General features: G+C 39.6%; 1 protein-coding gene across 21 annotated transcripts in view; it reads right to left on the bottom strand.

Annotated features, from left to right (window-relative positions):
• neo1a (neogenin 1a) overlaps positions 1–23,584 on the bottom strand; it is a 218,097-nt gene that overhangs the window by 63,000 nt on the left and 131,513 nt on the right. For all 21 annotated transcript variants that reach the window (XM_016669961.1, XM_016669950.1, XM_016669958.1 and 18 more), the window contains one exon: positions 14,728–14,864. In XM_016669961.1, coding sequence (XP_016525447.1) covers positions 14,728–14,864 — 137 coding nt within the window. The remainder of the gene's footprint in view (positions 1–14,727; positions 14,865–23,584) is intronic.

Below are 23,584 nucleotides of genomic sequence, written 5' to 3'. Positions count from 1 at the left end.
GTAGCAGCGGGTTATGAGGTCAAGTCTTCATCTCCCTTCGCCCTCTCCCCTCCCCGCTTGATGCAGCGATGGCTAATTTACTCCGACACACATGCGTTAGCGGACACAGCCATTCTTCATCCATTTGAGACGGTTTTGAAGAAGGAACAATTGCTCCAGTTCAAAAACAGGCTCATTCCTCTCCGCGCTGGAGATGCACCCTCTGCACATCTGGTGCGTATTTCCCCTGCTCCACTTGCAGCACATGGAGCAATGCCTGAGGGAGCGGGGCAACTTAATAGAAGCTGAACAATAAACGACTGCAAGACGTTCTTTCTGGTTCACATGTTAAACACCAGAAAATGTCAGCGAGGGAAGGAGGTGTGGGGTTCAACTCGGTCCAGCTCGGCTTATTTAAACGGTTCCGATTCACGGTAGAGGGTAATATAAACATTTTCAGTTGAGTCTGGTGTTTTATTTCAGGTTTGTTAACTTTTAGTTACAGTTTAATCTTTTACCTGTTTTATTTGTGTTTAGGCTGTCTAATTGTCTGCTTTTTTTCTGGAAGGGATCCAAAATGGTCGGTGTATGATTCACCTGTTGGTCCGCTTGAGGATTACATGAACACGAATCCAAGAACGTTTTAAGACTTTCCAGCGACTCTTTGTGCAGTGACAAACTACACAGACATTAAAACAGAGCAAGTCTGCACCAAAAGGCTGGTTGAACCTCCTCAACATGTAAAAACCTTCATCAATGTTTAGGTTGTTTGAAGCTAAATGGATAGAAATAAGCTTGATTGATTGGTTTATTGATTGACAAATGTCACATTTACAGGTCGATTTCAGTTCTGCAGTTATTTCTTTCAGGCGTATAAATCGTAACATTCAAACTTTTTTTTTTCTTTTGCAAAGACAAACTTCTCAATTATTCTGGAAAAAAACAACAAACATTTAAAAACAACAACGTATAGCGTTCTGTTGGAATATTTTTGAAATAGAAGGTGATAATGCCACTAATAAAAAGTACGAGCGGGATCAGAATGAACCGAAGAAACCGCGCAGTCGTTAATCTCAATTATTTGTGTGACGATTAATCTTTCTTTCTCGATTTCTGGACCGTGGCTTCTTCGTCCTAATAAAAATTAATAGCTGCTCTAGATGGACAAATGATATCCGGGGAATCCTCCACATGAACGCAATCCGGTAGGCAGGTTATCCCAGGACGATACCGAATTCTCCTTTTCCATAAACATACGACTTAATCTCCGACCTTTCCGTACGGTACGCTGCATTTTTCATGCGGCTCCCAGCAGCAGAAAGCAGAAAGTTTCCCCACTCTCCATGACTAATAAGTGTCTGGATGGCTCCGCGAGCCGCTGTGATGAATTCCGAAGACTGACACGAGGACGGTAATGAGGACGGCGACGCGTCAGACCGCCATGACAACCGCCACCCTGCTGTGCGCCTCCGTTCCGTGCGAGGCCCCGCGGAGTGTGTGTTTGAGGCGTGAATAATGTGTTTCACAGTGTGCCGTCCTCTGGATATTTGCCTTAAGTAGGTGTGCAGCGGAGACAGGTGGAATCGCTGATTTCCTTTGGTGTGTCGGGAACACGGCTCTGAAAGCAGCGGTGAGTCAGTGTTTGTGTTTGTGGGCAGTTTTCAATATGGACACCAGTTTTTTTTTTTTTCTTTTTCTTTTTTCTTTCCGTTTCTCCCCTTTTTACCGATGATGTTGTGGGTTGGGATTGTTAAATTAGCTGCTGAGGCGTCTAACCACATGTTCCTGTACATCTACGCTGTCCCGGTCCATATCTTTGCTTCAGAGTTTGTGTCTGGGCAGATACTGTGTATGTTCTGGTTCTGAATCTCTGGGTTTTGATGCCAACTGCTACTCACAGGCTCCCTTCATCTACTCAGACTCAATGCTCTCTCTACTACCCACCCAGCCCTTAAGCTTTCCATAACTCCCCCTCTATCTCTCCATCTTCAGCCATCGCCTCTCCCTCTCTCCAACCAAGCAGCCTTGCACCATTTTCTCTAAATGGAGTTCAGACATTTGGAACCTATTGGACTGAGCAATGAGGAGGAACGCCTAAATATACCAATATAGGCTTTTGGGTGGCTGGAAGCAACGAGGGGAGGGGGAAGGAGGTTGTTGCAGGACACATACGGGGGAATGTGTGTTGTGCCTCTTAGTGCAACAACCTGCATAATAACCGTCTTTAAATAGTCATTTGCTTTTCTATTTCTTGTGCCTTTCACAGAAATTACAGCACATAGCTGAAGTGCTTGCACCCGTGAACTTTTTCACACTTTCTCTTGCTACAACAAGAAACTTTCCTGCATTTCATATGGATTTTTTTCCCTAAAAACTAAAATAAAGCAGTGAATGACAGAAATGTTTTGTTACAGCTTCGGTTATTGGAGCGAGAAACGACACTGCGAAAAATACCAGTCTTAAAACAAGTTCAAAAATAAAGAAAACGAGACACTTTTCCACATGTTAGAAGTGAAAAAAATATCTGTCAATAGAAGTCTGCCTAAAAAAGAACAAAAACAACAAAAAAAACAGACAAATGCAGCTGATCCAGAACGCAGTTGTTCGCGTTCTGACTAAAACCAGGAAGAATCTTCTAAAACCTTTCCACTGGCTCCCTGTAGCTCAGAAAATGGACTTTAAAACACCTTTGTTAGTTTATAAATCTCTGGATGGCTTGGCACCAAGTTAAATTAGAGCTCTTTTCACCGTTATATCAACCTTGCAGATCTCTCCAGCATACTGAATCAGCATTCGGTTTTTATGCTCCACTAAACTGGAACAAACGTCCAGAAAACTGCAAGGATGATGAAACACTGAGTCCTTTTAGATGAAGGCTAAACTCCCACTTGTTTAGAGTCGTCTCTGATTAATAACAACTGGAACATAATTAATATTTTTGATAATGATTATCCTAAGATGATACATGTTTGCAACTAGTTTCATAATTGATTATTGTGCTGTTTTTAACATCTGAAGCACTTTGACGTTACTTGTTGTTGAAATATGCTACAAATAACCCTAACTTGACTACAAGTGAAATTCAAAGGACAGTGAGACGCTTTTGTATTCAGAGTGCAACTATATTCAATTACCTTACAGGTCTCTTAGAGAACATCAATGACCAGACAGCAGACAGCAGGGGTTTTTAAAATTATTTTTAATGACGTCTTTTCAATTAGACACCACTTCATAAAGGTCTATTTCATAAAGCTGTACAAAATACATCAAGTGTAATTGCGAAGTGACCAAAAAAAAAGTTCAAAAGGTGTACGTACTTTTACACGGCATTAAAAGAGGGTAAAATGTGTATGTCAGGGGCATATTTGATCAGCTGACAGTTGTCTCCACTCATCAAACTCAGAAATGTCTTTGATCTGTCTGCAGCCGTGACTCGCTATTTCAATTCAACGTTTCCAGCAATCGTGATGCGATCTGACGCAGAGCGCTTCCTAAGGGCAGAGTTCGTCTCTTCTTCACCAGACGCCGAGAGCACGAATCTCTCCAAATGAGCAAACTTGTTTTGGAACACAAATAATCCCCGTCTAATGAAAGAGAAATCTTGACAGAGGCAGAATGAAACGACCACAAAAGAAACTCCGGCGTAGAAAGAATAGAAAGAAAACTTCAATATGAATGTGGAGGAGGGAGAGCGGCTGAAAGGATTGGGAGAGCAGTACTTCAGGGCTGGTATTATCTCCCGAGCCCATAGCTTAGTAAAAGAAGCTTTAATGCAGACTGACTCCAGCGAACTACTGAGAGAGGACCACTAAAAGGTCACGGCGTGTGTCTGACTGTGAGCTTGTTAAAACAAAACCCTGCAGGATTCCCCTAAAGGGATTTCTGAGCAGATTATTTCACTTAAAGCTTCGCTGGTATTTAAGAAGCAAGCCAAACGAGAGGCGGAGAGAAGGTCCGGCCGGTCGCTCTTTTAATTGGCTGGTAATAAAAACTATCGGAGTCAGAAGCTGATGAAAGATGGTGTTTATTGAGCTGAATCTGAAAAATCATCTCTGGCGGTCAAATGTTCCCAAAGATCTGGGTAGCAGCAGTTACTACATGAGCTTTTGTGTGTGTGTGATTTTGAGTCCAGCTTTACAAGTTCTCCTCTTTTTTTGGTGTGTGTGTGTGTTTTTTCTTTTGTTTTGTTTTTTTGCCATCCCAGTGAAAACAAGCACTAAAGCCTCAAACACAATGCTTTATATGTTTGCATTCCTGCTCAATGAGCAGATGATGCCAGCGGCAGAGAGAGGCACTCCAGTGTGTTCTGGATGCCTTCATGGACTCCCGATGCTTCGGAAATTACAAGAGCTGAGTGAAAGCAGATGCACGAGGTTTGCCGGGGACATGCCGAGACAAGGCTCGCCAAGGCTGGCGTTTGACGCGCGTTCAGACGACAGCTCTTCAAAAACATCCTCGTTGGACATTTCAGCGGGGACTGCGCTGAAAGTAGGAAAGTCGGGGGAGGAGAAAAAAACAAAACTTGTCTGATCATGCTTTGTAAAGCATGCTAGCGTTAGTTTTTAAATCTCTGGTAATCCGGTGCAAACTTTTTCTTAACTTTTAGTTTCTCGGCTCTGAATGTTCAGGCAAGGTGAGCCGCTGCAGGGAGGAGAACGTCTGAGTGTCTGCGGCGTCGCTGTGAGAAGTTGTGCGGCAGCTTCAGGAGATGAAAATGGCTCAGCTTAGGGCTGCAACCAACGTTTATTTTAGAAATCTATCAATCTGCAGATTATTCTGGCAATCGATTAACCGGGTAAAAATGGCCACATTCTGCATGACTTTTCATTTAATTTCTATACAATATTAGAAAGCATGCATCTGCAGCTAAAAAGTACTTCTACTTTCAACACGTGAAAAGCTGGTAAAGGGGCTTGAGCTAAATAGGAAAACTATTAGTAGCTAGAAAAAAAGCTCTACTTTGGGCAGAGGTCCATCTTCCAGCAAGGGCAACGACTCCAACCATTCAGCTACAGATCAAAGCATGTTTATGAGTTCGAATGACCTAATCAAAGTCTAGACTTAATTGTCAGAATTAGGCAGGATTTAAAAATGGAAGTTTTCCATCTAATCTGTCAGACAGAGAGGTGAAAGTAAATTAGTTTTTAGTGTAAAACAGGTTGAAATACAAAAATATTAGCAGTTATAATGTCATCAAAGTATTTACTAAGGAAACAGATTAAATATGCACACCACTTTTTTCAGATTATTCATATATATATCCATATATATATCCCCACACACACACACACACACACACACACACACACACACACACCCACACACACACACACGCACACACACACACACACACACACACACACCAGTGACGTGAGGTCAGGGGAGGCAGAGCCTCACCTGTCATCATGGAAAAATAATATAATAATAAAACCATTTACATTGCTATGTTCACCCTGTGGTTTGTACTATAAAGTATCTATTTTTTACTTAGCTTAACCAATTCTGATGATTTTTTCTTCAAAATCGCTGGATTTTCGCGTTTTCCCATTCAAATGCTCAGAAGCAGCAGCAGGAAGCTGAGCCTCACCTGGGATTGCGCAACCTCTCGCTAACTGCACTGGCTGCTATTCGATGGGAGCATGTTCGTTCTGTCTGTACGCCAGCAATAAAATGGCTAAAAAACATTTAATATATGGACTGATTTTCCATTATTTCGCTTATGTATATAATGTACAGTGTTTTTTTGTCACCAACTGTGTGTGTATCGTGTTTTGTGTGAGGAGGAGCGATCAGAAACGGCAGAAAACAGACTCCAGGGGAGGCAGGCAGTTCTCTTGCCTCATGGCAGGGGGCGCTCATGATCCCAGATATTGTGACTCTGTGTCTTACTGTGTCTCACTGTGTCTTACTCACTGAGTAAGACACAGTGAGCTAGCCACACAGTATATAAGTAAAGTACAGCAATATATTTGTTTTCTCCTCTCTTCCGACGTAAAGATGAAAGACTACATTTCTACACTTAAACAGTTTTCTAAAGTGGATTTTTATTTGAAGCAGGAGATAATAACTAAAGGAAGACCAACACCAGAGCTGAAAGTTTTGCTTTGAGAGTTTGATGATTCTCAAACGGAGTAGAAAAGACATCCCAAGGATAGACTTGGCTTTGAATGAACAGATATTTTTGTGCAGAATTAGCGGTGCATGGATTTCATTGATAGATAAAGGTAAGACAGCAATAAGATCTTTTTTTTATGAAATGTGCGTTTTTTTGGGCTACAGTTTGTATGTCTAAATAATTCAGTAAAGTAGAAGCGGTAGCTAATCTACCACAGCAATTATATTCTGTTCTGTGTGCAAAATTCTTGAATGTTTTTTGGTGTTAAATCCTAAAACATGAAGTGGCATTGTTGTCAGTTGCTATGGCAACGAATCTGCGTAGCTTAACGAATACAGATAACTTTGCTGTGGATCATAGCACGAAATCAATACCTACATTTCTAAGTTTCACTGAGTTAACGCGGCTATGGATGACATGTAAATGATTAGTCTTTTTGCCCTCCAGCGTTGTATGCTCGCGCATATGGAAATTTCCATAGGTCCAATAACATCATAAGTCAGTGCCTCACCAGCAATGAACCTCACCGCATGTCACTGATACACACACGTATATAAAATATGAAAAACCACAAATTGTTTTCTTTCTATCTGACAATAAAGCCCCACTATGGGTTGGTTTTTCATATGAAATCCCATTAATCTATATTGAAGTTTGTTGATATTGAGCTCAAGAGGCGTCAATACTTTTGGATGCTATTGGACTGCTGCAGATACTTATGTTTCAGGAAAAGCATTCAATTAATTCAACCTAACAAAACAAAACAAAACAAAAAAACAAAAAACAAAAGCATTCCTCAAAGTAGTTTAAAAAACAAAACAAAACAAAAAAAACAAGAGTAAAGTCTGAGCACTCATCCATCAGTGTGGCTTTTAAAGGGTGATTCTCTCCCTCACTGACACAGTAGATAAGAAGTGCTGAGCTGGATTAGGATCCAGACAGCAGCTGGGATGACATGATGAGTCTCAGCAACACAAACTCGCCAGAGAAACAATAATTAAGATTTATTACAATAAGCCAGGTAATAATAGAAAAAAGAAAAAAGTTGCATGTTCACAGTATCATCATGTAAATGTGTCCATATCAGAACTAAACAACAGCTGCTGCGGCGACAGCGGCAGAGAGCAAAAATGGGAATCAGACAAAAACACCTGGCTGAGATAAACACACTCCCAGCGAGAAAGGGAAAATGTGCGTGCACCAGGTTGATCAGATTAAATCTCTTTAAATAGCAGGATGGAAAGCTTATTTCAGCCAAAATTAAACTGCTCCATGACAGCAGCAGGGTGGAATTGGGAGTGGGGTGGGGTGGAAGGGTGGAGGTGCTGTGAGGCTAAATTTCCACCAGATTATTGTCAAATTGCAATTTTCCACACAAACCTTTTACAGGAAACAACGTGAGCTGGGTGGATAAATAAAGCTAACAAAGGACAATAATGTCAGCTTTACACATCGGTGATAACGCTAACTAGCCTGAGAATTCATGGCAGGCTCTGCTGAAGGGGAGAGAGGGAGTGGCGTGTATACAAGAGTGATTGACAACGCTCCTCCTCCTGGGTCTGACAGTCACGATATAGTTTTTTTTTTTTTTAAAGTTCAATACTAAAGTTTTACCCTCCACAGTGCCAAGCTCAAAAGGTTTTTTTTTTTTATAAAGGTTTTGTTGGCTCTATTGGCCTTTATTTGAAAGTAGTTTGACAGGCAAGAGGGTAATGAGAGAGGGGGAAGACATGCGGCAAATGTCACCAGGCCGGGAATCGAACATGTGACCACCGCCACGAGGACCAAGGCCTCAATATGTGGGTTATGCTTTGCCCCTGCACCACCACAGCACCCCAAAAGTTTTAATTTCTTTATTTTTGCACAGAATGCATCTAGCCTCGTATGGGTTCGCTAAAACTAACCTCATCAAGCCAACTGGTGATAAATTTGCACATAAAGGCGTCGACACAGAGAAGGTGATGTCACTCCCTCTCCGGTCATTTTCTATAAAAATTGCACGACGGGGCAATAAATGCTAGCCCTCCTCCAACTAACATATTTAAAGGTAACTTTTAAAAAAATAAATTCAAGAGATTTCAAAACCTTCATTTTAGATACAAGAATTAAGACTTTTTAAGGATGCGCAGAGACCTTGTGTAAAAATTTATGTGAGCCGTTTTATTTACAGCAGAGACCATCTAACAGAACGAAGAAATCCATTAAATGTAAACTGTCTGATGACATACAGTAGATTAAAAGTTTTCAGATACATTCTACCCTAACCTAGAAAAATTCAAGGAGACATATCAGTCTATTTATTCTTCAACAGATAGCTGGATATATATAGGTAGAACAACATTTGTCAAAAAACACCTTGATGATCCTCAAGACTTACAGAAACATTATGTGAACTGAAAAGTGGAACCTCTTGGAAAAGTGTCAATTCTAGTCTGGATAAATCAGAATGAGATGTTGTAGACTGTCTGTACTCAAAAACCCTCCAATGTCACTTTAATAAACTTTTCTCTGACATTAAATGTCGTTTGATTATCTGTTTCAATTAAGTCTGACTCAAAAAAAACATGAAAAACAGAAGAAATCTGTAAGGGTGCAAGTACTTTTGTTTCTACCAGTTTTCCTCCAAAATGTTTAAACTTTGCTGCCTTTGTTCGTTTATAAAAAAAAACAAACTATAAACACTTGTAATGACCATGGCTGTTCATCCAGAGACCACAGCCCAAATAAAAGGCTTTTATGGGGGGCAGGGATTTCCTGCATGGCAGCCCAGCACATGGAAAGAACAATTAAGTTGATGACCTGATAGCAGCAGAGCATGATAGATGCGGACCACTGACTCGGAGCCCCATAAAACTGTTAACAAACAAGTTATAGACTATTTTTGTATAGAACACACACACACACACACACACACACACACACACACACACGTTTGCGTGGCTATCTTTGTGGGGACTTTCCATTGACTTCCATTCATTTCTACAGCCTAAACCTTACATTTACCCTTTTCCTAACCCTAACCATCACATACCTAACCCTAACCAAAACTCAATTCATACCTTAGCCCTAAATCTGACCCCTGACCCAAAAAGACGGTTTCCCAAGGAGCAATTGGTCCCCACAACGTAGTATATGTCAGGAAAATCGTCCCCACAAGGTATTACAAACAAACGCGCACACACACGTGTGCACCACCAGCCCAGGTCTCGGTGGTGCCCAAGTCACGCACGGCCACAATCAAAAGCTGCTGCCTCCTCTGGCCTCATTTATTCTCTTCCCATCTCTAATAGTGGGTGAGATGTCAAAGCAAAGTCATCCACCACATAACACACACACACCTACTTCCACAGACAGTTATCACAGAAACACATGCATGTGTGTCAACAACACACATGGGGCCCTGAGATATGACTAGAGTGGCCTGAATGTTGCTGTTGACACTCATTTAGAGCGTAACCATCTTCTAAAGCCTCCTGTCTGCTGCGGGATAATTACAGGATTTTTATTAGCTGAACAAATACAATGAGCCAAATCTTCTTAAACACACTGACACTGAGATTGTAATTATTAGAACGATAAGGCACAATGCGGTTTTAATAAGTATTGCTTATTTGCAAAATACCCAGGGACCTAATACGAGTCTGAAGCATATTGCTGCTCCGCAGCTGGATGTGTGATTCATGGAGAGTCAAACGGAGATGTTATTGGTTTAGATGGTCTGGTGTAAATTCAGCTGGATCCTCCTGAGATCAGATTACTTCGGCCTGTGAGCGAATCTGATCAGGTAAAATCTGAAAAGCATCATTTAAAGGTTGCTTTCTTACAACAATGACTTCTGGACTTTCATTGGTCCATCCCTTTTAAATTATTCTGATTCATCGCTGTAGATTTACTGTTGCATCTTCGTCTTCCTATGTCAGACAATCAGGCTCATATTTGACCCAGAATTACAACAAGGAGGCTGATTTATCATGATTGACTTTCCAAGCCAATCACGATCATTGATCATTAAAAACTTGACTGTGCAGTTCCAACTTTGTCCTATACTGTTTGTTTTTTTAATTACTGACGCTGTCAGGTGTTATAAGGTCACGATAAACATTTGACGTTTCAATTTTAATTTGTTGAAAACCACTGAACGATAAATGTTAAACAACTTAAACTTGCTTTAGCCTTACATGAGGTAGTGCTCTCAAATATAAATGAAAAATATACGGCATTGCAATACAAACTACCAAAATTGACCAAAATTAAAAAAAAAGTTTTTAGTCTTTTTTTCATATTTTATAAACAAACATTTGCAAAGGTAGATAAGATCGGTGGATTAGAATGATTTCAGATATGTCGGTCGATTGCCTAAAACTAAGGAAATTGACGTTGATCGATCGACCGGCTGATCTTTGCGCCCCAATTCCAGTTGTTTTGTTCATTTATTTTTCAAAGAATCACATATTCTTCTACTTCCACCTTACAGTTGCTCCTTTGTGCGATTGCAACAGTGGAGCAACCACATAAAAATTTCAATGAAACACTCCGTTTGTAACGTGACACAATGTGAAAACGCTCAAAAGATATGAATAGTTTTGCGAGGCGCTGTTTGTAAATACACAACTGAGAGACGCCAGCAATCGTACATTTGTGTGTTTTGTGTTTATATGAATATCTGTGTATTTCTTCCTCTAAATTTAGGCACCAGCTGCACTACAGACCCTCCAGGTATCTCCAGGCAAAAACCCAACAGTGCTCTAGCAGCTGGCTTCCTGAATCTTTTCCACTACTAACAGTCCGGTGTTTATGAAAAGCCTCTTGCGGGTAAACATACAATTTCCTCTCGTTATTCAAGAAAAAAAAAACACCCTGGAGGGGTTTTAATGGAAGTCAATCAAATAAGAAATAGTTTGTTAATAGTATGGATTAAAACCACATTGATTTGATTGTCCTTTACAGGAATAATTATTCACAGAGATCTTTCTAGGCTCCTTTTTGCTTGTCAAGAGAGAAAATCGATGCCACAATTTGGCTTCTTCTTGAATGCGATTGACACAAAAGCATTTAAGCGCTGAGTGTACAACATGGAAGCTAATCAAAATGTCGCTCTAGTACAGCGACGGCTGTCCTTAAACGGTATTCCAGGAGTGCTGATCCATCCTCGAGTTTGTCAGGGAGGTCGGGCAGGACGTGTGGAGGATTTAAGAGGGAATTCGGTAGGCGGACTCGAAGAGTTGGAAACGAATGAAGTGAGGTGTCCTCCTGCGACCCGATCCAATTTTCCATTTCGGTCTCCTTTAATCACAGCAAGTGGCGGGAAGTGATGAAAGAAGGGCAAGGGGTGAGGAGGAGATGAAGGGATTTGGGCAGAGAGGTTTGGAAGCCGTGGCACGACGGGTGCGCTTGTGAAGTCCAATAAAGCGTCGGAATGAGCCCCGGGGAGTTTCCCCCCCTTTCCTCAACTCTTTTGAGCCAAAATCCCGTCGACTCGGAGCTGTTGGGAAACCCGTCCAAGTCCACAAGTGTCTTTTAATGAAAATTACTGCACAACTATTTGGGCTCTGTTTGATTTGCTTGTTTCCACCTTGACAATCGTCTGCTCTGCCTCGGAGTGGCTCACATGCGAGAAATACATCTTGCTTGTTTTATTTCCTCTCCAACTAAACTCTCTCTGGCTTTGTTTTATGTCTGAGATACGAGTCCAGGGGGCTTTAATAACCTCATTCCCAAACATAATAAGACGAAATGAGATTGTTTTCGCTGATGGAAGGATGATCTGAGAGTTCAGCGAGACCTGCAGAAACTCTGCTCTTTTCTGCCGCACTCTCCTCAGCAGCTAATGCAACTTGACTTTGCTGCTGCCTCTCACCCAATTCCAATTTGCACATTTGTTCAAGTGGCACTGTCACTTTGTTTCTAACGCAGCCCAAACAATAAAGCCACTAATACTTCAGGATATCAGGTGATTTTCAGCCACGACAGGATGATTTAAATCCCGAGGGACTGATTGCATGTATAATTACCGGTGTCGACGCAAATGCACCGAAGTTCGCTTGTGCTGTTAGTGGTTGATTATTTCATGCCAACTTGTTCCTCTTCGTGCATTTTGGTTTGTGATTTTTCCCAAAGATTGGATTGAAACCCACACACTCAAAAAAAAAAGAGAACAGTTTTGAAAATCACAATTTTTTTTTTTACATCAATCTCTAACAGGATTTTGGTCAAAGCTACTTGGAGAACAGTAGCTGGCATAAAGTTGGAATTACCTGAATGAATTGGCACTTCAATACTTTTCTCAATTCAAATTTTGCTTTTAAGAGCCAGCGGTTCAATACAAAGACCCTGATGAACCACCAGTAGCTGCAGCAGAGCAATAGAAACCCAACAGACCCAACAGTCTGAACTTTTACTGACTTAAGAGAGGATTTCTTTTTAAGAACCAGAGTAAAATTTTTGACTTTTCTCTGGTCAAAACATTGACTAGAGAGGAGAACAAATATAAAAAAGTGAAGAAGATGAGATGATAGCAAAAAAAAAAGATGTTGAAGAAAATGGAAAACAGTGAGCCAATTATCAGTTCCAGGCCGATCACAGATGATCTACAGCTGCATGTTTTGTAGTTTGGCAATTAGAAGACAGCTTAAGGAGGCTCCAACGCGGCCTAAAGAGGTCAGTTTGCCAAAGAACACACCGATCAGCCTAGAGAGCCACTGTTCTGTATTTTATTGACTGACGAAAGCCAGACTGTTGTTTTGTGTCTGTAAAGTTTGCTAGATGACTTCCAAACACTGAGCTCAAAGTCAGGAGATTTTATTGCATACCAATCACTGTGAATACATTTAAATACTTTCAATGTTGGCTTATACTGAAAAGGTAATGGGTGCTTCAACAAGACATTGACCGTAAGAGTTGGAGCTTGTACAGTCAAATGCAAATTATATACGTTTTGAAAACTAATAATGCTAACGCTTCGTAGATTGATAGAAAAATCAATCTACCAAATAACAGTACTCACAATGTATTTTTGTAAGAGGGCATACAAGTTGTTAGGCTAAAAAGATTTTAAGCTTAACTCATTTCTGTTAAGGACAGGTCCAGGGTTTTACCACAGAATATTCAGATATTTCAGATTTTGACATTTTCTGAAACATTTGGAATCAAACCACTTTTCATGTTCACAGTTTTCCTTCAAAATATATGGAGTTTATGTCTACCTTCAGTCACTGGTGTCAGACATTGCTGTAGAAATTACAGTATTCTATAAAATAAACCAAAAGTGCAGATACTGTACAGCCAGTTTCCATTATGTCTGTGCTCAATGTTCTCCTGAGTATCGACAGTAAAACCTCACAGATCTGCCAGATAAAACGCTGCAGACTCATAAAAAAATTCTCACGTGTAGCCTAACCACTCTCATGGTTCAATAATTTTGACTTGTAAGTGCATAAAGCAACTTTGTTTGAGGCCTTGCTCGTCCGCCTTTCATCTGCAAAAGGTGTGACTCGCCATAACAACCAATTGTTAACCATTTTTTCCTGTGCCTAAAAGAGACAGATGTAAAGAAATTGATATTCTTTAGATCCTGAGGCAGAAACAGCACAGACACTCTTCAAAATTTCTGTTTTTAGATATCTGAGATCTTAACTGACTTTGAAGGAGTCTTATGTTGAAGCCACTCTACACTGCTGTTAATAATACAACAGAGAGCAGACAATATAAACTAGTGGGCCACTAAACACCGTGTTAAATATCTTAAGACAATTTTCAAAAGTCTAAATAATTCCTCATAGCATATTTTGGTATGAACTATTGTGGCGAGAGTAATTAACAATAGTTTAATGGTTGTAGAGGCTTCTTGGACTTTGGATTTACTGGTGTTGTTTTACGATGGTTCACATTCAGAGAAATCCTTTACATTAGTCAAATGACGTCTGTCTCATCAAATCTGCCACATGGTGTACCCCAGGGATCTTTTTTTGGCCCAGTCCTGTTCCTATTATATATTACTATTTTTTTTGTTGTTTTAACTTGTCAAGTCTACATGATTGCTTGGTTGAGATTAGGAATTGGTTAAACGCAAGCTGCAAAACTGAAACATTTATCATTGTGCATGATGAAAAGATTCCTCAAATCAGAAAGCAGATCAGTTTCTGAGCATTCTTTATTCAGTCCAGCCTCAGAAATCTGGGTTTGATTTTTGACAGTTCCGGGTTTCTTGATCATCATTCCAAGCAATAGTTGTTTTTATCATTTAAAAAGTATTAGTAAACTGACGCCTAGATGTGAAATGGAAGTTATTTTACATGCTTTTGCATCGTTTGGGATGGACTATTATAACAGTCTTTTTGCCCGATTTGACAAATCTGCAATGCATCGCATTTTAACCGAGCATAATTCTGAAGATAGACTCATAACATTTTAATTCCTGTCTTAAACCTACTTTTCTTATGTGTTCTTTGAAGCACTTTGTGATTTTATTTGTGAGAGGTGCTGTACAAATAAAACTTTACTTACTTAATGGTGCTGTCTAACTGATTTATTGGCATTAATCAGCAAATGTCTGGGTCCAATGGTTCTGCCACTGTTGTTTTGTTGATCAGAATCAAAACTTTGTAGAAACCAGCGGTGCTGGCTGATTAGATTACCTTGAACTGTGAGCTGGGCCTGGGCTTCGATGGTGGTGTTGGAGTTTTCGGCCACACAGGTGTACACGCCTCCATCTTCCTCCGTAATGTTGGAAATCTGGAGGCTACCGCCTCCCGTCACTTCCACACGACCATCACTGAAAACAGGAAGTGGGGCCAAAGTTAGACATAAGCAAAAGCTTCTCCATTTAGATTCAGGAATCTCTACTCGTCAGATATAAAGTAAGTCTCCCAAGAGCCGCGACACATTTTTATCACGCTTGCTGTACGTACGGATGAGGTACAATCCTCAGTCGCTTTACTTCAGAGTAGAAAAAAAGTGCATTCCCAGGAGAGCAGCGCTCCTCTACTGACCGGAGTTTGACTCCACATTTTGCCCTCATTTCTTTTGCTCAGTCACAACATCCATAAATAAATAAAATACCCTAAAAGCAGCCCCAAGTGGGTGAAAACTAAGTTAATTTGAGCTCCTTCCACGTCTTCGTCAACAACAATTTTTACGGGAGGTTCCAGCAGCGCTCCGTAAATACAGTCTGCAAAGAATAAGGTGGGATTTTTCAGTCGGTCCGTACAGTGCAGCATAGAGCGATGAAAAATAAATGTCCTGGAACAGATGTCTTCATCTTTTATTTTGCTGCCATCCCTCAAGATCCTATGTACAATCTGCCATCTGGAATGACTACAATGCAGGCAAGTTTTATTGCGACTGTGAGCTGAAAGTCCATGCAGTTTGTACTGTGACAACTGCTCAGGCTGTTTCATCATCCTGACATATGTTTTCATTTTCTTTCATCAGTTTATTGGCGCCTACTGGTGGCATGTGTCTGCAAACCAGCAAAGATTGGACTTGGAGAACTGATTTTATGCTCTACAAGCGTAAGATTAAAAGCATCATAATCACAGATATTTACAAGTGCGAGCAAAGTCTGAGTTTTCTTCTTTTAATATGGATTTCCGAATACTTCTCGAACCAAAATGAGAATTTTTGTGAATGGTCTGTTTTGTAGCTAAATCTTAAAATAATATTAAAATATAGGTTCAAAATAACTTTGCATGGCTGGATTGGCAGACTTTCATAATACTGCAAGGAATAATCTCTTGAAATATTTTTCCATATGTATCCAAACCTGAAAAATATTCATTTCAAATTCCAGGCTGCGTAGGATCCATATCAATAAAACTATAACATTTACAAATAAATAAACACGACAACACTAAGAGTTTGGAGGCAGGGAAACCGAGCGCAATCATAAATATTTATTATTCTACTTCTATTCAGGGCATCCAGATCCCCACATTTTTCTTGCAAATTTTCCACAAAAATGGTCAAAAACATCTAGCTCTATCTACTGCTAATTCCCACCTGCAGGTGGCAGTGTTTCTTCCACTTGCAAATTGCAGATATTTCCAAAGTAACACCAATAAACAGTGATTTTGATTGATTTTGTGATTTTTTTGTAATTAGAAAGTCCTAGAGGGACTGTCTATTTAGGCCTATTACTAAAAATAAAAACCTCATATCTATTTGTATATCCTCCCCGTGAACCCAATGACCTGCCAGTTTAAACAGTCCTGATTTTAATTTTCACAATAGTCCCAGTGGGATGCAGACTGCGGCCGAACTCTGGCTGGATTCAACAACCACTGGAGCAGGAAGAGGCGGCAGAGAGGGAAGAGAACTGCAATCGATAGCTTACAGCGAGAAGTCCAGCATTCAGAAAGGGAGAAGCAAAGACAAGAGAAGAGTAGCAACCAGCGGGTCAGCTGAGCAAGCATCCAGAGAGGGCAACTGTAAGCAAGACAGGCTTTACACAGAGGCAGAGAAACAAAACGGCTGATTTATTTAACAGGTGAATATGTAGGTTTTCCACATTCGTGCTGCTGTCTCGCATCGTGACGAGTCCTGGTTTGGCAGCAGCCTGTGAGACCATCTGTGTGCTGAAGTGGAGTGTTGGAGTGGCGCTCAACCTAATGTTCCTGATGACATCACTGTTTCAGCATTATTACAAGGAGAGGACTTTATTAAAGAGGCCACATTATGTATTTCCCAGCCACACGGTGCCATTACACAATCATTACCCTTCAGTTGTTATAAAAAATGCTGTGTATGTCAAACACGACTTGAAGAAAATGTGCAGTTTGACGATTTGAAATCGGCCTCTGTTTCTTTAAAGAGCTCCTGCTCCTTCTGAGACTCCGCCTTCATCTCGTCATCACAACAATGGGCCTCCATTATGCCATTTACAACTGTTCTTTGGAGAATTGGACTAAGTATTTTGCATGATGAACTCAGCAGGTGAGCTGTTCCACCAGGTGTTTGCTAATTGCTGGAGGAGCTGAGTAGGGGAGGAGTGCTCTGACGTGGAAGATTAGCTGCAGGCTGGAGTTCAAAGGTGAAGCTTTGAGGAAAAGGCGGAGCTTTGTGGCAGCAAGTGTTCAGGCACCCCGAATGGTTGCCACAAGAGATTCAAGGATTCTTCAAACATGCATGATAGAATCAAGGTAACATTATTAACTGACATAATGTTAACAAAAGTCAATTTTGCATAATACTGGTAAAATCCCTTTTCAGAAGCTGAGCTGAAAATATTTAGATGTGCACTGTCTAAAAAGTCTCAAATTAAATGTCACAGTAAAAACTTTTCAACAATAAGAAAGAAATATCTAAATAAAACTCACCAGTGCCACACCAAACTTGAACCATTCTGAACAAATAAATGTGTGAAGTCAAAAAAAGAAGACAGAGCCTTTTCTGTCTAACCACAGACATAAGCAGGTGAAGTTTCCAAAAGCACCTCATGCCCACTGTGAAATACAGTGGAGGATGTGTGATTCTGTGGGCCAGTTTTACCACTAACTGGTGAAACTGGAGTCATTTGGACCCCAAGTGTTTTTTAATTTGTACGCGGTCGTGCGGGTTGCGCTTTTGCAAGTTTTTCTGTATGTGTGTGGTTTCGGGAATTGACAGCTCCCCCACTGACTTAGTGTGGCATTTGCGTCACACCGTGGGAGGGTTAACGGCTGTGGGAACCTGGGTTATATAGCATGGAATCATAAACTCTTTGCAATACCCAAACATTTCAAATAAAGATCGTCATCTGGCAGAAAAACCTAAAACTTACAACAAGTCTGGTGGGTGACCTGAAGAGAAGAGAGCAAACACACACACACACACACGCACGCACATGCACACACACATGAAGGTGAATGAAGTCATGTTAATGGAAGCAGTCAACCCTTAAAGACATCAGTGTGACACATCTAAAATCTTAAGACATTATGCCGTATTGTGACAGCAATGCAACAATAAAGTAAACACTTGGTGGGGGAAAAAAATACAAAACTCAGCAGAAAGACCAGGAGAGAACGTCATGGATATTTGAGGTAGGAGAATCAAAGCGACATGAAGTAACAATCTGCCTTTTCTGTTCTTCCACAGCCAAATGAAAGACTTCAGAAGTGCTGGAAAAGGCCAGTGTCTTGCATAGACCCTCGTTCACATGGAGAGCATGGCTGATTCTTCTGAGGCAGGATGCGCGCCAAATCCTCCCGATGAATGAAAGAAGAAAAAAATTCCTCTGAAAAAGACATCCGAGTTTGCTGTGCCAGGCATTCCTGCAGATTCTCTCGCTAGGACAACCATTCAGACTTTTGGCCCTTTGTGCCGTACTCTACATAAAAGGCTCTGACAGCTTCTTTTTTGGGGGGTATTTGAAAATACATACTCTCCGACAATTCCTCACTCTGCTTAGTCTGAGTGTGTCTCAAGTGAAAGAGCTCATCTGAAAAGGGGACGTCTGTTCTGACACCATAGGAAAGAGGAAGCTAGCTTGAGCTGTGTCAGCTGAGGATGTTTCTTACTGTCCTGAGGAACCCAGTTAATTAGGATCAACTAGGAATTTATAAATAAATGAACTGTTTCAAAGACAAACCACGTATTCCTTCCTTCTCTGTTCATCTGCTTTCAAAGTTTTCCACTATCCTGTACTGTGTTCTGCCGTCCTGCCTGCGGAGGTCAGCCATCCGTAACAGACCAGAGGAAGGGTCAGCAGGCTGTTCCTGTGGGTTCTTGATGGAGGCACAGGAGTGTGTTGCCACGGAGCAATCAGTACTTGTGCAGAGGTCGCTCCATCTGAATCACTACCGTCACCATGGTATCAGCAGATAAAGAAAACTATGAACTCCTGAACCTGTTTGAGGTTTTTGGCCCCCTGAAGATCCTGAATTTGAATTACATTCAAAGCTTGATGAAAATTATTTAAGTTTTCAGGGTTTGAAGATAAACCTATTTTTCTGCTTCCAAATGCCCTAAACAAGAAGTAAACTATGTTTTATTTAGAAGTTTGGTATTTGTGTACTTTCAGAACATTTTGTTAAAAACCCTGAGAGATAGCTAAGGGGATTTCTTCGGGTTTAGTCCATGTAGCTTTAGGTGTTCCCTAGGGATGAGTTCAAAGGTCACTCTTTTTCATTTTATACAACAACAATCACGACAAAGGAGCATCAAATGTACATTTTTATGCTGATGATGTGATTTACTCTGCTGGATCAGTCTCTTTATCACAATTTGTTTAATAGTGGTCAGTGCAATTCGAAGCCATTTCTAAATGCTGAAGGAATAAAAAATATGTTGCTTGGGTTGATAAAGCTCTATTCTCTCAATCTATCAGACTTAATTAAAAAAACAAAGAAAATCCAGTTTCTTCTTCTTTCAGGCTAACAGAAGTCTGCACTACATTTATGTCTTTGCTTGATTACATATATGTATGTTTTAACTCTGAGTTTATTTTGAGATTCAGCACAACCTTTAAAGACTCATTGCTCCCTGCTGTATGAATGTTCTGCTTCAGTTTGCTGGCAAGTTTTAATTTAATTTACAAAGTTCTTCTTAACATTACACCCAGATATCAAACATCCTATATGATCCGGGATACAAGATGTCCTTAAATTTACTTAGAAAATGCATTTTTAATATCTATGGTTTTGTACCGAGTTAAGATAAAAATAATAAATAATTATTTTTAACTAAATTTCTCTTAAAATCACTTAGAGGAGTTAGATTTAAAGGTACTAGTCTGAGTTATTTAAAAAAAAACTTTATGAATATTGTTAATGTTCAGATAAAAGGATGTAAGTGTTTTGATAAATGAATTTGCTAATAATTATTCTTGACACACTTGTTTCTACTGTTAATGTCATTTTTACTGTGTTTTGCTGTGTCGGTTGCAGAATACTGCTGTTTTGACCGATTACCACATTGGCCAGGACGCTCTTGTAAATTTTGTTTTTTATTCTCATAAGTCCCTTCTGATTAAACACCATATAAAATAAAATAAGTGGTGAAATACAATCCTGGAAAAATAAATGTGAAAGGCAAAATGGAGGTAAAAAACTCTGACCAGTTATAGAAAGGAGTCACTGAATAACTAAAACAGAGTAAGTGGAGAAATTAATGAAAGAAAAGGAAAAAAAAAAACAAAAACAAAAAAAAACAAGCTGCTGCCAAGATCACTTGAGAAGCTGGAGCTTCTCAAGTGACTCAGCCAAGAAAACATTTTTGTCCTCCACTGGCTTGTAATAAAGAGCTGCAGGGGCCCTGGGGACAAAAACAACTCCTGCATACCTGACTTTATTTGCTTTCTCGCTTACCTTACCGGGGTTTCCAAGAATAAGCTGATCGCTTGATTAGTGCATAATACAATAAAAGCCTGCAGCTCAGGACTCGCGTAATATCCATCTAGATGGCTCTGGTGGATCCTGCAGGTCTCTTAAAGTTAAACAAACCCGGTACGCCCCGTGGTGCGCCATGTATGCATATGTGCACCAGTAAACGTTTTAAGTGGAGCAGACTCAGACATTATGTTTACTAAAAGGTGCAAGAAGAGCCGATAGCCAGGCCATGAAGCTTTTTACCAATACTGCAGTATCTGTGCAGGGCAGGAACAACTCAACGACCTTTAACGAGGTTCTCGTTTGCTCAAAAAGTGGTCTTAGTTTTGCTCATATTCTAAATGAATAATTTATGCTCATAGTTTAGATGCCGGATACAGTTAACCGTATTCTGCTAAAGCTCCTCAACATTTTAATGGGTTAACATTCTCTCCTCTGAAAAGTTGAAACTTACGCTTATATTCCATATGTATCTCAAGTTATACATAAAATATCAGAGAATACACTGAAAACAAGGTTCTGATATGATACGATACATCTTTGATGGACCTAGATTTTCACAAAAAAAAAAAGACAAATGAAAATCTTCTTCAAGTAGAAAATCTAAGGTATGCCACAAAATATCCATCTTTCATCAGACATGTTTTTGCTCTTAATTTAATAGTAAAAAGGAACACAAACATCCATTGACCTTTACTAAAGAGTGGACTAAAAAGTAATTAAATTATTAAATTTGATGAAATTAAGCGAGAGTCACCCTTATCCAGGTGTTATGGCCGAAAAAAGAAAAAAAAAACATACCCAGAAAAATCCAAATAATTAATGACATTATTTGCTCTTTTTCTTCCCTTTAACCAGGCAACACCCTTTTCATCTTTTGACTCTACAGTGATCTAAATCCACTTTATACTGAAATCAGACTGCTCTGCTTGTTTCACTAAAATATCATGTTTTTAGTTTATTGTTGTACAGGTAAAATAGAAAAAAAAAACATAGAATAGTTGTTGCAATTTTAACAAGGAAAACATTTTCAGAATATATTTAAAACTAGGAGGGTATTAAAAAAAAAAGCATCCTCCACCAAAGCCGCTATTTGTTATGCTAAGCAAAACTGACATCAATTTACAACTAAATTAAATACGCTCTTTCATTACAAACCTGCTCCATAGGGCTGCACACAATTGCACCATTCTATTCCACTTACTATGCTGTAAAACTCTCCCAGAGCAGGAGCCACACAGGGATGATGTATAAAAAAGATTTGATTTCAGCCTTTGTAGCAGATGTACAATCAAAAACCCCATATTTAAAAAAGGAAAGCTGGAATAAATCAGATTCTGCAAGTGGCATACATACTCATCTCGTTCTGACAAACAAAATGAAGAATTTAACGTTTCCCTCATCAGATGTGACGCAGATCGATGTGTTTTTATGACTTTCGAAAAAGATGGGTATAGATTAACATGTTAAACTAACAACAACAACGCCGATCACACGCTGCGGTTTTCAATTTCAGAGAAAAGCAAAGGTTCGGTTTCACTGCGAGCAGTTAAACGTCATCTTTTCTTTTTATGTCAAGACTTTTTTTAAAAGCTTTTGGAAACAACCTGACAATTTAAACTCGACATTCAGTGATGGTTTCCTTGGTGTGGGTGTTGTTGACGCAGCAACACAGTCACTGCGTAGAGCCGGAGTCACTTTACGAGTTTGTTTAAGACTGTAGACAACTATAAGCGACTGCACCCAAAAGAGCTGTAGCTCAGAAAGCAATTTTCAAAAGTCAGTCTGTCCGCCAGGCCGAGGCAGATCGTCACTGTTTGAATCCATAAACAAGATATTTAAGAGTGCATTACAGAGTGGATCCACATTTTATGACAAAAAAATAAAAAATAAAAAATGCAATATGCGAGTCAAAGTGATTGCTTTTCTTGAATGAATTGGGAAAATGTCCGAGGATGGAATCAGACGATTTTTTTTATTGGTTCTGATCAGTGATCTGTGGGTAAAATACAAAAAAAAAAAATTGGATTTCTCAATATTTATTAAATGTAATAAAAACATCAACAATTTTTGGTGAAACTACACATCAACCGTATTTCTTAAAAAATGTAGAATGAATCAAAACTGTCAGCAGGACAGACTTTAAAAAAACCCCCTGTAAATCTGTATCAGCTGAGGAAAAAAACCCGATCGGTGCATCTCTACACATAAATAAAGACCAGAGCCACCTGGGAACAATATATGCTAATGAAGGTAATGCACTAGAAATCATTAGCATAAGCTAATAGTTTGTGGAAAAAGTTAAACAGGAAAAGAAAATACTTTATTTTTAACACCAAATTGCAAAAAAGCACCGTTATCTGAGATAATGTGAACATTAATTTTAAATTATGCCAATTTTTAGTAATCCATTATGAACTGAAATAGCCGAGTTGTTCAGTGTTAAGTGCTTCTAATGTTTTTCAATGACATTTACAACAACAACAAAGAAAACAAATGCACATTCTCCACTAAAGCTGATTTAATGTTTTGTAAATTAAGCTAAGCTGATTCTAATTTTACTGAGCACCAGGTCTTTGGAAAATCCTAAAAAACATGGAAAAGGCGCACATTTTATTTTCAACCTTGGCGAGAGTCAAATATTTATAGGCTCCGCAATAAAAGGACACGAGGCAGAGCTGGGGTGACTCAGATTTTTACCAGTGGCAGTGAAACCTGCCTCCACCCTCACATTCTGACAAAACTAAATAAACAAATCTCAATTTGATTCCTCCTCAGCTGCGAGCAAGGCTGCCGACAAAGTTATGCACTCTGCTGCGAGCTCTTGTTGTGTTCTGCAAGCTGGATCCGATCTGTCCAAGGACGCCTGGAAACCAACTGTTGCTAATAAGCAAAAAAAAAAAAAAAAGCAAAGGAAAGGAGATGCTTGCTGAGTGACAAAGTCTGCAAACCGAATCTCATCAAAGGTGATGATTTAACTCCTATTGTTTAAACATGTAAAAAGTGTTCCTTTGTTATTTAATAAAAAGTCATGGACCGAGAGTAATTTTTCATTTTCTTCACGTTCCTCCTGTTCTCTCAAGGTAGTAAACTAAACACAACGGATAGAGTGCAACTCTGTATTCATAAAAGCAGTTACCTGTGTGTGTGTGTGTATATATATATATATATATATATATATATATAT

Source organism: Poecilia formosa, unplaced genomic scaffold (assembly GCF_000485575.1).
Source record: "Poecilia formosa unplaced genomic scaffold, Poecilia_formosa-5.1.2 Scaffold29, whole genome shotgun sequence".
NCBI lineage: Eukaryota > Metazoa > Chordata > Actinopteri > Cyprinodontiformes > Poeciliidae > Poecilia > Poecilia formosa.
Note: the sequence above shows the minus strand (reverse complement) of the source record. Positions and strands in the feature narration are given on the sequence as shown.